Source organism: Thermochaetoides thermophila (assembly GCF_000221225.1).
Source record: "Thermochaetoides thermophila DSM 1495 unplaced genomic scaffold scf7180000011823, whole genome shotgun sequence".
Classification (NCBI taxonomy): Eukaryota; Fungi; Ascomycota; class Sordariomycetes; order Sordariales; family Chaetomiaceae; genus Thermochaetoides; species Thermochaetoides thermophila.
Genome location: NW_006383039.1, coordinates 655068 through 670578, shown reverse-complemented (window position 1 = coordinate 670578; position 15511 = coordinate 655068). Strand labels below are relative to the sequence as shown.

Sequence of the window (15511 nt, the reverse complement as noted above, 5' to 3'; positions counted from 1 at the left end):
ACAATGAATTGCGCCATGCACCCTTCACTCCAGGTGACGCTGCTTCACATCAGGAAACGGTGAATAGGCAAGGTGGCCGAGCGGTCCAAGGCGCCACGTTAAGGCATTTAAACCCTTAATTCAAGTCCGTGGTCTCGAAAGGGGCGTGAGTTCGAATCTCACCCTTGTCAGTGCTCTCTCATTTTTCCTCTTTTGGTTCTCGGTGCTTGGGAAATTTCGATGTTCTTTTTTACGTGGGTTTGGATGCGTGGTTAAAGAATGACGGTGAAGCAAACGCCGTAGAAGGATCAACTGTATAGAGGGGCTCTTAAATGAGCACTTCGGTCTTGGATTCCACTCATAGCAAGGCACAAAGAGAAGAGTGAATACTGAAAGCAGGCTTGCAATACCGTCTGTATAACGGTGTTTAACCAATCTTGTAATTTTCGACTGTAGTTCCGGCCTTTGGTGGGGCCAGTGTGGCGGTAGAGAAGAGACTGCCGGCTGGAGTCCACTTGCACGGCAAAATGAGAGCCCAACCTAGAATTGCCAAGTTCCACGCAAGACAGAAGAGTTTCCCCAAACACTGGATCTCGATTTAACCGATTGTCAATCCAGCGAGTTGCCAATGACTCCGGACGGCATGTTACCCCCTATAATCGTTGCTGTTTAATCTTTGTACAATAACTTTACAGTATACACAGGTGGAATGAAGGCAGTACATGCTTTGTAAACCCAAGATATAACGACCAAAGACCGCTGGCTGCAGTCCAAGACCTACCTCAGGCTTCTCTAACATTTACAGCGACAACCACGATGGCAGATGCCTCCTATCACAACCTGGTGGTTGCCCTGGGCGCAACGCTACATTTTACATCCTTATCCCACAGCGTGGGTGTTTATTGTTAGATCTTGCCAAGTTGAAGCCTGACCGGCAGTTGGACAGTGATCTATTATGAATATAGACGGTTGTGCCTTGCTGTGATACTTTACCCCGCAAGATCCGGATGGTGAACTACCATGTGTGGTGGGATCCGGGTGATCAGATGTAGCGCTGTTCGGAGGATATTTTTGGATCAGACCTGGACTGGGAGTGGTATATGGCTGCTGGACTCCTAGGCTTTTGGCCAAGGAGCTGCTGAGAGGGTATTGGAGATCAGGACTTACCTCCAGGTGGGATCAGATGCACTCAAATCCGTCCCATCACTATTACAGCCCTCGCCGCCCTCAGTGGCGTCGCATACTTCCCCCTAGACGCCAGCCAAGCGGGTAACACCATGATCCAATACCCCCCTCTCCCGTCCCTCTGGCCACCTACCAACAACTCCCCCAACAATCCTCCCACCCCGACCCCTACCCCCCCCTCTTCTGCACAACTATAGACAACACCGCCGGTCGGTCTTCGCAAGCCTTTGCCCAGCAAGTCATGACCGGCCAACCCCCCACCGTATCACCACCCACGAAGAAGGGTACCGCTGCCGCCAGCCCGAGATCATCCAAATGCTGCAGGAATACCAGTATGGCTATTACCCAGACAGAAATCAGGAGACTGTTCAGGCTACGAGGAGCGGGAATAATTTGAACATCGAGGTTAAGGCGGGGGGGAAGAGGGCGACAATTAGGGCAAGCGTGATGTTGTCGGGGGGGACGAGGGACAAGCCGGCACCATTGGTAATTTATATTGGATGCAGACGCAGCCTTATTTGAGTGCCGGAATTGCGGTCGCGACGTTTGATTATACTAGTGTGGCGCTGGATAGTAATGGGAAGAGTGGCGCGCTATGGAGCTTGTATAATGGACGGGACGTTGGTAAGTCTCCACCCCCCTGAGTTGTTGCCAGGCAGAGGTTGATCGTCAAGGCACTCTAACCGCATGGGCTTGGGGCTTCCACCAGGTGCTTGACGCCATCAACCTCACCGTCCCCGAGATCGACCCAAACGCGTGTCAGCGTAATAGGTTGCTCGCGTCTAGGCAAAGCCGCCCTCGCCGCCGGTCTCTTCGACAAGCACATCACCCTAACCATGCCCGTGTCCTCTAGCGTGCAAGGCCTTGGGCCCTATCGGTACTTCACCATGAGCGGGCAGGGCGAAAATCTGGACAACAGCAAGCAGGGGGCGCCATGGTAGAGTAATAGCAAGTTGGGGGCTCTGTCGGGAGGCATGAATATGTGCCGTATGATGCACATGTTGTTATTGCTGCGGAGATTGCACCAAGGGCATTAGTGATTAATGAGGGGACGGATCCGTTTGTTAATGCGAGAGGGGGACAGCGACAAAAATTTATCCTGCGGTGAAGGCGGTTTATGAGCGATTGGGAGTTCCGGGGCGGATTGGTATCAGTGTGAGGGGAGGAGGTCACAGCGATTTGAGTGGATAGTGAGTCCCCTATCCCACTTTTAGGTGTTTGATAGGTATTGCTGGATCAGCTCGTTCATCCTCTCCTTTGTGCAAAAAATTTTCTTTGACACACAGCCGACCAAGGACTTCAACAGCCTGGGAAGCTACGGGTCGTCGCTGACGACGGCATTCCCGCGGGCGATGACCAGCCCCCCAAGGGCATGACCGAGGGAAAGAATTGAGAACTTGGGCTGATGGAGATGCATCCTGGGAGAAAACGCAGGAAGAGCGATGCTGTCGGAACGGTCGGTTGTTTGTGGAGACATCCAGGGCCGGTGACGCAAGTGATGGAGTTATGAGTTTTTCAGCTGCGAGGGGTTGTCAATGAGCAGGCTGCTGATCCGACTCTGATGCAAATATGTGTCGAAAATACCTAAATATGTGGACGTTGCAGAGTTACATTGAGCACTTTGCTGACCGTTGTGGTCCTGATGAAAATTGAAATCCGACGTCATCCCAATGTTTGCAGATATACATGTTCACCTAAAATTAGCGGGGCGCCTGGCTGTAAGCCGGGGCAACCTTCAGCTGCACAGGCGTTGCTGATGGGCCCGGGCAACCTTAGCCAGAAGCGTTCCAGGGCCCACCGGCGAGCTTCCATTTCAAAGATGGGACTGCGAAATCGCCGGCTGGCGGTTGGCTCGATCTGAGCTCCGAGCTGCATCATCTCAAATCTGACACCTCACCGCAGCCAGCCTTGATATCTTTAACCCAACAACCCTTTGTGCCTAATTTCGAAAGTCCACAATGACGCTGTCACAGAGTCCGTCATAAATAGTTTCTCTTCCCTTGTTATCATTCCTGCTATGGATACTTTCAACGTGCGGGAAGACGGTGCGCTCTTTCTTCCTTCTCCAACCCTCCTCATTGGCCTCTCAACCCAACTCAAGAGTTAACAGTTCGTCGCAGATTCCCTATGGTCCTCGATCCCGACGTCGCTGCTCCGCGCGGAGCTTGCACGCCGCGCTGCCGACGGCGAGCGGCCAGCCTGCGGCTCCAGCGAAAAGGGCGCCTACGACACGGGCATACATGTCTTTGCCTTGTTCTTGGTACTAGTTATTAGCACACTGGGTACGTCACCCCTACTCTGCCCTCTTACATATCAACATTCAAAGCTAATGAGATGTTTGTATTCAGCATGCGGCTTCCCTCTCTTCTCCCAACGCTTCTCAACCACAACTTCTTCCCCCCTCCAGCGCACCCTTATCTTCCTCTGCCAGCACTTCGGCACCGGCGTGCTCCTCGCCACAGCCTTCGTCCATTTGCTCCCGACCGCATTCACTTCCCTCACTGATCCCTGCCTCCCACCGTTATTTAACGAACAGTATCCCCCGCTGGCGGGGCTGATTGCCATGGTGTCGGCGCTGGTGGTGGTCGCGCTAGAGTCGTATTTGACTACGAGGGGGGTTGCAAACTCGTGTGCGCATCATCATACTTGGGATGGCGATGGTATTGATGAGGGGGCTAGGACGCCGGAAGTGAGGTTGGAGAGTGATGAGGGAAGGGTATACCATCGACGGCATGACCATCGGCCAGGGAGAAGGAGTATAGCACTTGATGATCTAGAAGCGACACAGGGCCTGGTAGCAGGGGCGTCTCCCCTAGCAGGATCAACACCAACGCTCAAGCCTTCACGAGCGAGACTTCTGCCTGAACAAGGTATCTCCTCCTACGATGTTAACGACCGCGACTCTATTGAAGAACTCGACGTCACCCTTGAAGAGCTACGCCCGAACGGTAACGGCAGTTGCCCCTCACGCAAACATACACGAACATTGTCGTCCCTCTCAGGGAGTAGCTTGCCCGTGCCCACGACGCCCGAGGAACAGCGACGCATGATGCTGCAGTGCATGCTTCTCGAGGCAGGGATTTTGTTCCATAGCGTGTTCATCGGCATGGCGCTGTCGGTTGCAACCGGGCCAGCGTTTGTGGTGTTTTTGATCGCGATTTGTTTTCATCGTACGTCCCCATACCTCTCCTCTTCCCTTCCTGCTCAAAGCTGACAATCTGAATAAAGAATCGTTCGAAGGCCTCGCCCTAGGAACCCGCATCGCAGCCTTACACTTCCCCCGCTCCTCCCCCCGCCCCTGGCTGATGGTCCTCGCCTTCGGCGCAACCACCCCCGTAGGGCAGGCTATCGGCCTGCTAGTACACGGCTTCTACGACCCGCAAAGTCAAGCCGGGCTGCTGATGGTTGGCGTGATGAACGCCATCTCAGCTGGGTTGTTACTCTTTGCGGGGTTGGTGCAGCTTCTGGCGGAGGACTTTTTGTCGGAGAAGAGTTATAAAGTGTTGAGGGGGAGAAGGAGAGTACATGCGTTTTGCGCGGTTGCCGGGGGAGCGGCGTTGATGGCTGTTGTCGGGGCTTTTGCTTGAATTTACATGCGAGGGGAACCTATACATATTGGAATATAAGTGTAGATATCTGTTTTGGTTGTGGATTTGGTAGAGGTGGCGTTAATTGACTGGGTTTTCTGTGTTTTTGGGATGTTGGGTGATCGAGTAAGCATGATTTAATTGGGTGACATGTTCAACAATCTCGATGAAATCTCTTGGCAAGCCCTAAGTTCTGGGTTGTTAAAGAGCTGTGTCTTTGACACACGAGCTAGCCTACGCTACTCTCAATAGACTGTCCAACAATGATACCAAATAACAAGCATTTGCTGGCATCCATGCTGGTTACCTCTCAATGCATCGATTCCAAGTATCCCGGTCACGTGTGTCCCCTCCCGTTAGACATTAGACTGGCGTTGCCGGCGTTAAACCTCTTTCCACTGCCACAATATACTTCTCGAAGCAATCTTCAAGTGTTCCCAAAGGAGACGAAAGCATGCGACATCAATTCTTAATACAAGCAAGCCCTCGGCGGCCAACCCGTTCATGATTCCTTGCCTGATGTGGCTTGGCCCTAAGCAGAGGCTGTGCAAAACGAGAACCTCCTGGCTGTGCACAAAGATTGACCTCTCATAACACCAGATTTCTTTTCAGCTCGCCAAGCTGGCCCGATTGAGTTTGGGCTTGACCGAACCTCGTGGTTATGGACCCTGTTCGGGCCTCTCTTCGTAGGAGGTCAAAGAACAAGCGACGTAGCATGGGTTGGGGCTCGGAGATATAAGGGGATGATGGAGGACTAGTTAAGAAAACTCTTCGATAGGACATCGTATGTGAATGCAGGTTAGCTTCTACATTCTTCGTTGCTAACTGTAAAACTTGATTCTCTCCCAACGAGCATCTCTTCAGCGTTCCATATTTTTGGCTTAGCAAACAACTTCGTTCTGCGAGCATACTTAGAAAGTTACGGTCTTCGGCCCCTCCAGAACTCGACATACACCACCAATACCAATATCACCAACCATGAACCGCCTCAGAGCCCTCCTCAAACGCCCCAAGGACTCCTCATCCATTCTCGGCGAAGCCACAACCATCGTAACTCCCCTTCAAAACGACCCCGAACCCAACTTTCCCCCAGGACCATGGCAAGCCCACCTCCCCTGCGTGCACGCGCCCCGCCACGGATGCAAACGCCACAACCCGCGGAACCACGACATCTTCTTTGATGCATCCCTCTTTCCCGAGAAAGATAAGGGCAAGGTTGGGAAGGTGATGAAAAAGCGGCTTGGTGGGGATATACCTGAGGAATATAGCATTCCGGAGGTGCATATGGGGGAGGATGTGCCGAAATGGACGGAATTACTGCCGAGGGTGCATTGTGAAGTTCCTTGGGATCTAGGTTATTACCACGTTAAGGTAAGACGCTTAATAGCTTCATATTTGCAGAGAAATGCTAATTTCGAAAGTGGCTCTCCCATAATCCTCCTACAAACACACTCGAGTCAATTGCTTCTTCCCCCCTCCACTGCATAGCAACCCTCCCCTCGACCAATCCCCCCTTAACATTGGTCACCCGCACATTGGTTATCCAAAGCCGAGTTCTTCTCCAAACCTATTTCTGCTTCCCCCTCGCCGAACTCGATCTCGGCCCCGCCTGGTCCAATGGCCGTGTACCCCCTCCCGGAGTGTTTAGTCGAACCTTTGCCAAGAACGCCTTCATCGGCCGGGGATTCCAGGAGTTTTACCCGTGCGTGCACACCAAACTCTCTTTCACGAGCCAATGGGCACTGGGAAAAAAGAGGATTCGTACCGACGGGGTAAACTTTACTCTGAGAACAGCCGATGGTAAAAAGGTGAAAAGGGAGTGGAGTTCTGCAGAGCCCAAGTTATCGACGTTGTGTTGTACGAGGTGCTACACCGATACGGTAGTAGAGATCGAGAGCGTGATCTATCCGGATGGGAATAGAGGGCTATTGGTAGGGATTGATATTACCAAGGACTTGGGAACTGGAAGGGAGCCGTGGGAGCAGGAGTGGATCGCACAGGTGGAGGGGAAGTTTACGTGGGCCATTAAGAGGAGTGAGGAAGACTTTTTGAGGATGAAGCGGGAGTTTGAAAAGGCGGGGGATGAGATTGAAATTGCGCAGAAGGAGATGAGGGAGTGGGAGACTCAAAAAGAGAAGAACGAGGTTGGAAATAAGGAACAGCAGAGCATTGGAGAGAAAGCGAAGGGCGAAAAGGGCCAGGAGGAAGAGAAACAGAAAGATAAGCGGGGTGAAGGGGTCAGGAGAGCAGGGGGAAATGGAGAATGATGTCGAGAATAAAAAAGGGGAGTAATGGTTGATGAAGGAAGCTCGGGTGGGGAGTTTTAGGTATTTGACCTTGCAGTGTAATGGACTTATGTCTTGGATTTCTTAGACTTAGTTGGATACCAGGTTCGGGTGGTAGAACACTAACAATTCACTTTAGGAATGTGACGAGAAGTAATCCTCTTAAGGACAGAAAAAGTCTCATGGTATATAGTCCAGTCAATTGGCATTACTCCTTAACGCCATAATGGCACCGAACAAAACTTGCTCAATGCATCGTCCCAACATTAGACAAAAAACCCTTCCCCCCCCATTTAAATAAGCCCAGCCCTGACATTCTCACTTTCTCTTCCTGCATCACATCCTCAACCTTTTGCTTTCCTCTCCCCTCTCGTTCAAATCAGCCCAGCCCTAGCAGCCTCATTTCCTCCCTCCTGTACCACATCTTCCACCTTTTGTTTCCCTTTCCCAATGCCCCCCTCGCCCACACCCATCCTCCTCGCCACATACCTCTGCGCGACAATTCCCACAGCCAAGCTTAGCACTTCCTCAACCCACTCTGACACCCACTCACGCGGATCAACCCCGCCTGTCTCGACAATCTCCCGGATCTCCTCCGGCAACCGGCCAAACTCCTTCTCGTATTCATTGCCTTCCTCTTCCCTGGATGCAGGAGCGGGCGGGGCATCCAACCACCTGATCCAGCGAGTTGGGACGGTTTGGCTGACTGTCGAGTAGCGGATCTCGTGCACAGGGTCAAAGACGTATACAGCGAAGCAGACACCGCCTTCAGCGTCTTCTTGCTCTTCCTTGACGTCCGACGCTGCCTTCTCCTTTTCGGCGGCTGCCGACCCAACAAAGAGGGCTCCGTCGCTCGGGACAGAGATCGCCTGCACAGAGAGAAAGATATCCGAGCTACGAACGGGGTTACTCTCGCTAAGTGGTTCAGAGGCACGTTGCCGTGCCACCTCGATCCCCCCGTTGGCAGCAAAATATTCATGTGCATACGCCTCGGCACTAGCACGGCACAGCTTAGTCCCTTCCACGAGCCCAGGTACAATACCAATACTCCTTGGGGAATCGTCCTGCCTCCACCAGGGGCCGTCGCGCCAGCCGAAGGGGGGCTGGGAGAAGAAGGATGACTTGTGGTGCTCGGACGATGAGCGGTGAGACGATTCCTGGCCGCGCTGGATCACCATCAGATCGCCGCCCTCGACTTGCGACATGACGCGGCTGAAGACGGAGTATATAAGGGGGTCGAGTGAGGGGTAGCCAACAAGGTCGTGGGTGATGTGGATGAGGAGGCGTTCGTGGGATGAGATGGGGGGTGCGAGGGTATGTAGGATGTTGGTGAAGGTTGGGAGGGCGCGATGGCGGAGTTCGTTGCCTTTCATTAAACGGTCAGCTAATGGGCACAGATCAAAGGGGGAGAGGGGGGGGGGGGGAGAAGGGGAACATACCGAGTCCCTTCAGGGCACCGACATTGCCGGTGATCTGCTGAGCCCACTTCTTTGCTTCCTCAGCTTGCTGAATCTCCTTGACGGCATTGACGGCGGCTTCGGCCTGCTTCATAGCTGCTGTGGCGGTCGACAGCAAGCCACCCCACCAACTGCCGCCAGAATGCTTCTTCTGCGGCTCAGGAGTAGCATTCTGGCTTTGCGAACTGGCGCCCTCAGCCACAGGAGTTTGCAGAGGCGGCGTCGGTGTCTTTTTCTCCTCCTGGGCCTGGGAGCGGGCAGCCTTCGAAGCGGGGGAAGCTTTGGTCGCCGCGGCGTCGCGCACGCGGGGAGTGTGGGGACGCTTGGGCAGGTCAGCGACGGCCTCGCCCAGCTGGTTCTCGAGGTCGGCGAGAATGTCGTCCTCAACAGCCTTGGCTCTGGATGTCTTGGGCTTAGTCGAGGACGATGAGGACTTGCGGATGCTGGCGTCGTCGCCGATACCCTCGAAGAGCTCACCCAGCTCGTCGTCGGTCGGCGCTGACTTGTTGTCCTTGGCTCGTTTGGACATGACGGGGAAGGTCAAAGCAAAGGGTTCCAAAAATGGAGGAAATGATGGATACAGAGATCAATCTCGTAAAATAGAAGCAAGCTTTGTCCTACGAGCCTAGAAGAGATGCCAGGCTGTCTTAGTCTCGGAGCTCTGCTTGGTTTCCCTCAGGAGGCACTGAGGCAGCACTCTGGGTCCACAACTCGAATGCTGCGCTCTCTACTTGGTGCTTGGCGTTTGAGATGGACCCCGGCCCGCCGTTGCGAGTTGCGTCACGGGCGAGATCCACGGCTGCTCCACCTGGCTGGAACAAGGCCGCCAACCGCAACAGAACGTGCGGCTGTGCTGGATTAACCCTAACCCTGAATTAACTGAGCCCAAGTCATCGCCTACGCAAAGCAAGGCTCGACACCCAAAGGATTCAATCAATTGCAATTGTCTTGAGCAAACTGGAAGGAGACAACAGCAGTCGAGTTCAATAGCAGTTATTTCGCCGTTTTTAGGCTACAATAGCACAACAAAACGCGAGCCAAGTGGCAGCACCGCCTGGCGTGGGTGGAACTCGAGGGGAAAACTGTCGGGCGATGGCCCACGATTGGTCGGGCATCCTGATTGGGTCCCTTAGGCTGGCTTATTCGGCAACATCCAGAAATTGACGTGAAGAAAATCTACTACAGGTCGATCTACACCTCAGTCAACATCACTCTGCCTACGCAATTCGCAGCGCTCCCTGTCTGCTTTTTCTTATCCCGAGCCTCGATTTGCGAGCAGAACCTTCATTGCACCGGGCACGCGTTTTCCTATTGTCGGATCGAGCCAGCCACAATAACTGCATTTTCTCTTACTGTCGACATTTGTCCCGACGCGCCCTTACCCAGCTGTTCTCGCCGGGATCTATCGCATCAGGCCAAGCCAGCGCCCTTCCAACCAAGCAGAGAGACCTTTTCAGATTCTTCGAACGGCATTGCAGCTGCTTTTCGACTTTTAACAAGCATACCTGATAGCCTACTGGACTCCTGCTTCGCCGTGGGTCTTTGTTCGCCCCAGCGCTGATCTCACTCACACACACCCCCATTCCCAAGCTTCGCTGGGCCTGCCAATTACACCACCACAGCCTCGGCCAAGCCTTCGCGGCAACATTCAGTTCACGACTCTCACTCAACACCTCTCAAACATCAACAACGTCGACCTGTTCTGTCTCGGACTTTTTATGCGAGCTAGCGACTTCTTGATCTTCTACTTCGACTTTATCCTAAGTTTTCATGCACCGCGACAGTCGGTCATTTTATCGCACACGCGCCTCACAACGTCACGCAGCTCACGAGGCTCAACCTTAATTCCATTTTCAACCTCCCGCTCACGACTTTTCTCAAGGACAGCTTTATTCTGACTCTAATCCTGCCGACCCGCCGCGTCAAGACCAGAGCTCGGCGTCTCCCTCACAATCAGACGCCAGCCTTGCTCAACCAAACCTACCGGCCTCATCTAGCTTAGTCATGCCTCATCAAAAAATTGCTTTAGCGGCGCCGCAGAAGGGAGGCAAGACCAAGACGATCACCACATTAAATCAATTATCAAGTTCTACGACTCTCCCCCCGCTAGCATCCAATCCTTCTTCCCCCGCGTCTGAAAAATCCACCGCGGGTCAAAGCACTGCGGCTGCCGCTCGGTCAGCCCGCAATTTGACATCAAGTGCTGTTGATGACCAGCCCCCGTCCCCGACATCATCCACAGCCATGCATTCGGCCGTCCTTCCCGCGCCCTCGACCCGCAAGCGGTCACGGGCATTGATCGAGACCCCTCAAGATGCCACGGTCGAAGAAGAGGGGCACTCCAAGGGCGGGCACTCACTGCGCAAGCGAGCCCGCATCGACTACACCCAAGAGGTCATCGATGACGAGGTCGGCGTCGCGATAACCAAGACCGCGGCTGCCACACCGACCACCCGCAGTCGGAAGAGGAGGGGTGCCGCCGACGACTCCGAGGAGGAGTCAGACCGCGAGGAGTTTAGCTCCGCCAACAAGCGCCGGCGGGCCGAGGGGTCTCCTGCTCCGATGGGCCGCACAGCGGGCTCCTACCGCCGCCGGCAGCCATCGGCGAGCAAGAAGCCGGCCACCGAAGTCGCCCCCGCCCTCGCCGCCAGCGTCGTCGGTCAGTTGGCTGACGACGTGCAAGACACCATCCTGGTCGGGGTGCCCATGGACGACACTGGTGCCGAATCGACCCAGTCGTCGCCTCAGAAGACGGATTCGCGTTCTGATTCATCGATTCGGTCAGCGGATAAGGACGCCGGCCGGACAAAAGAAACCTCTCCGGCGCCCCAGCAAGAGCTTGACGCGTCGTGGGGCACGTCAGCTGCCAGTTCGGCCACGCTCGCGAGCAACTCACCGGTCGACGAGACCAAAGTTACGCAAGAGCAGCGCCTGACCATCGAGCCCCCCGCCGCCGCTGCAGCCGCCAAGGACAGCCCCCGGCCGAGCGAGCCCAAGGCTTCCCCTTCCCCCTCCGCCGAGTCGGCCCCCCGGCCGACTACTGAAAACGCCGCTGCCAGCGGCCAGCCTGCGCCCGAAGCAAAGCCCTCTGAGGGGTCTGCCGCTGCGCCAGCTGCACAGGCCGAGGTGTCTAGCCCGTTGCTGCGCCGGGCTGCCAAGTCGACGGGGCCGGCGAGGATGCGAGCGTTAGAACCCATCTACTCCTCGCCGACCCCGTTTGGCACCCTCCTTAAGCTCACCCCTTACGAGAGTGAGGACATTGCTCTTCCCGGCCCATTCACTGAATGGGTCTACCCGGCCGCCGACAAGGCCAAGGCTGTCGAGCCCACGCCGGTGGTTACTCCCACCGCAGCCTCGGTCTCGACTGAGCCGAAGCCTGTTGTCAGTTGGGATGCTCGCCGGCCGTTAAAAGTCAGCGAGTTTTTCAACCTGTGGCGCCAGGAGAAGAAGCGCCGTGAGGAGGCTGGCGAGCCGCCCATCTCACTGGTCGAGTTCAACAACGTCTGCGCGAAGCGGTATCGCGAGGCACAAAAGAACCTTGACCAACCTGGTGGGATCTCGCCGGCTGACGAGGAGGAGGAAGTCCCTGCGCCCAAGAAGTCGGCAACCAAACGCAAAGACGTCGAGGAGTCGGTTCAGGACGACTCCCAAGCTCCCACTGCCGCTCCATCCCCTGCCGCTGCTGAGGACGAAGCTAACCAAGAAGACGCTGTTGACGAGGAACAAGACACCGCGACCGTGTCCAACAGCCCCGCCCTCAAGCCCGACAGCCCGGTGGAACCGATCGAAGTCACTCGTCTGCCTCGCAAGCAGTACCTCTTCCCCAAGCTGCGCGATCCAAACGAGTTTGTCGAGGCCCTCGAGAACTACCAAGAAATGGACTCAGACAAGCTCTACAGCACGCTTGCTGCCGCCGTTGAGACTATGGACGTCTACCAGCGCGAGTACAACGAGCTGCGCAAGATTCTCGACGACGAGGATAACGCCAAACGTCGCCAGGCCAACGACAAGACCATCGTCAACTGGGAGAACCGCCAGAAGGCTGACGACCCGCCGCACTGGCGCCGTCATTTCGACGATGTTGTCAAGGGACCGACTCCCTACGAGATTCGTGGCGTGCGCGCCCCCAAGCCGTATGTCGATGACCCTGTCCTGGAACACCAGCGTGAAGAGGACCGCCTGATGGCCCAGATCTACGGTTTCAAGCATAACAACCACCCGTCGATGGTCGGAAGGCAAAATCCCGAGGAGCAGCGCTGGGAGATGCCCGAAAATCGCCTGCGCAAGCGGACTGAGAAGGGGGCTGAACTGGCTGAGGATAACGTTATTGAGGGAAAGCGGACGCGCAAGCCGCGGTATGTTAATGAAAGCAAGGATGTCAGTCGCGCAGGTACACCGCTGCCGAGTCTCCCTTGGGGTCGTAGGCAGAGACGCAAGAGGATTGCCACGCCGCTGGATGGTGAGGGTGAAGAGGCTGATGCGCCGGCTGAGAATGTTGAGCAGCCCGTTCGCAAGGGCAGGAGAGGCCGTCCGCCGGCTTCTGCTGTTGCTGCGGCCACCGCTGCCGCTCAGGCCCAGGCTGACCGTGACGATCAGGAGTCTGTCATGGCTGAGGCTCAAGACGCAAACCAGACTGAGGATGAGAACGAGGTTGAGACCAAGCCGAAGGGCCGCAGACGCGGTCGTATTGCTGCTGCCAAGCAAGAGGCGCCTACTTCTGTTCCGGCTGGTTTTGGGAAGCGCGGTCGGGGGGCCAACGCTGGACAAGAGACCTTGTATGGACAGACTGTTGAGCAGCAGCAAGAGTCGAGACCCAGCACCGCGTCGTCAGAGCACACGAATGATACCGTCGAGTCGACTTACTCGCTGAGAGAAAAGAAGAGGCGCAACTTTGCGCTGGAAAATGACCCCGAGATAGAACCACGCAGGCGTGGTCGTGGCACAGTTAAGCAAGACACCAATAGCGAGAACAACGGCGAGCCTCGCAGACGTCAGCGTCGCAAGGAGCCGGCTGCTCAAGATCAACCTGAAGTTCCGATGCACCCCCAACACCAACAACTTGCCCAGACTGCAGCTCAGTCTGCCCCCGGCAGCCCGCACCTACAGCCGATTGCAGCATCGAAGTTTTACCACAGTTTCATGACCGGCCCCATGGTCGTCGAGCACATGCCGCAACAAGCTGCCCATCAACCTGCTCAAGGTCCCTACTTACATACCTTTAATGCTAGCCCCGCGTTCCCTCCCGGTGTTACACCCCCTCCTCCTCCGCCGCCATCAGTCAAGAAGCCGATTACTAAGATCAAGATCACCAATCCTCCGGGCCAGACTGGGAACGGTACTTCGAATGGGTCGGCTTCTGCGTCTGGGTCGACTTCGCGCGCGCAGACGCCTGCTAATGGTACTGGTGGGAAGGGTAAGGGCAGGAAGAGCTCCGCTGCCGCTTCTACTGGTGAGAAGAATGGTTCTGGTGCTAGTGCCAGCGCCGGAAGTGGCGTCGTCAATGGGGACTTCGATAAGCCTTATGCGGAGATGACCAAGAGTGAGAAGATGAGTTGGTCGATGAGACGTAAGTTCCTCCTTTACTCTTATATTGACCTTGTGACCACAATCCTAACACTGAACAGGTCGGTGGGCCTCGGGCGAAATGCAAGGCGCCGTCGAGAAGCGTCGCACTACCCTGGCGAACAAGAAGGCCGAGCGTGCAGCTGCTAACGCCAACAATAGCTCTAACAACAACACCTCTCAGAACGGCAACGGCACGAACCAGGCCCCTTCCAATACCGACAGCGCCCCTTCTTCAGCCGGCCCTTCTGATCCTACTACCCCTGCTTCGTTGACTGGTGGTCCGCTTGCGCTTCCGCGGGGTTCTGTTGGCGGGCTGACAATGCACCCTCCTCAGCACCAAGTTCATGGGATTATGCAGCAACCTCTGATGCCCGGCCAGAGAATGCTTGAGTATGGCATGCAGCATGGACAACTTCCTCCCCCGATGCAACCGCAGCAACCTCATGGACAGCAGCACCCTGGTATTGGGAGAATGCCTTAGATTAGGAAGGGCTTCGAGTTTAGACGACGATGACGCGCAGCACCTTGAGCCATCACGGCTCTACCTCTTCACCCAAGATGTCTCGCTTACCTACCACAGTTCACTTTGATCAAGGTCAGTCCCAATGAGAGGAGTGAGCAACAGAGCGAGATTTCTTCGCCATGGACAACCCCAACAACAGCTACGTAACAGTACTCACAGTGACGGCTTAATTATTCATTACAGTTGCATTTTCATTTGAGTCTTTCTGTTTGGATTACTTCTGTTGAAAAGGGCTTGATTGAGTACTATAAAAGAGGAAAGGAGTACGAAAGAATTGGCTGGCCTGGGATAAGAGAAGAAAACGATACACATGTACATTGACTACTTGCTACGGACTGCATCGCATGGCATGGACTGGAGGGTTTTCAAGCATTGTCAAGCATGTCAATGGCAAGCGATTTGGTTGGTGGGTGGGATCATGAATTGGAAAAGACTGGATAGATCCGTAATGAGTGGCGTTTGGGTTTTCTTTGCGCGTGCATACTTAACATTCAGGTACGATAGGCTACATTTGTAGTGGCAGTTTAACTATGTAAATTGTCAACGGGCTAGTAGATAAAACACTAAGGCATTTTTGGTGTGTACAAGATATGCTGTTGTGTGAGTGCCTATGTAGCGGTATAGTGTCTCGGACTCTCAGGGGCAAATTTCGAGTCAACAAATCTGTCGTCCCGCAGCAACCGGACGGAGACACGAGGAAGAGGGTGCTGGGTCTTCGGGAAATGGATGTGCAACTTGGGAGCCAATTCTGCCTCTCACAAGCGAGATCCTTATTTACCCACATGTTATGTCTCTAGTGAGTTGCCATCCCAAGCCAATGGCCAATCTATCGCTACCAGAACTTGGAGCCATCAATCTTATCAATCCAGGGCACTTAGGTGTAGAATTACCATAGCACCTGCAGTCCAGTTCCCTTCGGTGGGTGATGGG

At 54.9% G+C, this 15511-nt stretch overlaps 4 protein-coding genes and 1 non-coding gene across 5 annotated transcripts; 4 read left to right on the top strand and 1 right to left on the bottom strand.

The window, feature by feature from the left end:
• The first annotated feature begins 66 nt into the window (after positions 1–66).
• Positions 67–170, top strand: CTHT_0074500. Its single transcript is given in 2 exon segments — positions 67–106; positions 125–170. It is a non-coding gene; the product is annotated as a tRNA-Leu (tRNA).
• A 3011-nt stretch (positions 171–3181) lies between these two features.
• CTHT_0074490 (uncharacterized protein) lies at positions 3182–4751 on the top strand (the record flags this gene model as incomplete). Its single annotated transcript, XM_006697638.1, has 4 exons — positions 3182–3209; positions 3285–3446; positions 3513–4334; positions 4393–4751. 4 exons carry the CDS (start codon positions 3182–3184, stop codon positions 4749–4751), a joined length of 1371 nt encoding a protein of 456 aa, XP_006697701.1.
• A 978-nt stretch (positions 4752–5729) lies between these two features.
• On the top strand, positions 5730–7018 carry CTHT_0074480 (uncharacterized protein; the record flags this gene model as incomplete). Its single annotated transcript, XM_006697637.1, has 3 exons — positions 5730–6122; positions 6173–6453; positions 6616–7018. 3 exons carry the CDS (start codon positions 5730–5732, stop codon positions 7016–7018), a joined length of 1077 nt encoding a protein of 358 aa, XP_006697700.1.
• A 392-nt stretch (positions 7019–7410) lies between these two features.
• CTHT_0074470 (uncharacterized protein) lies at positions 7411–9022 on the bottom strand (the record flags this gene model as incomplete). Its single annotated transcript, XM_006697636.1, has 2 exons — positions 7411–8402; positions 8476–9022. 2 exons carry the CDS (start codon positions 9020–9022, stop codon positions 7411–7413), a joined length of 1539 nt encoding a protein of 512 aa, XP_006697699.1.
• Positions 9023–10737: 1715 nt separating this feature from the next.
• Positions 10738–14539, top strand: CTHT_0074460 (uncharacterized protein; the record flags this gene model as incomplete). The annotated part of the gene is made up of 2 exons (XM_006697635.1): positions 10738–14059; positions 14118–14539. 2 exons carry the CDS (start codon positions 10738–10740, stop codon positions 14537–14539), a joined length of 3744 nt encoding a protein of 1247 aa, XP_006697698.1.
• Between the last annotated feature and the right edge of the window lie 972 nt (positions 14540–15511).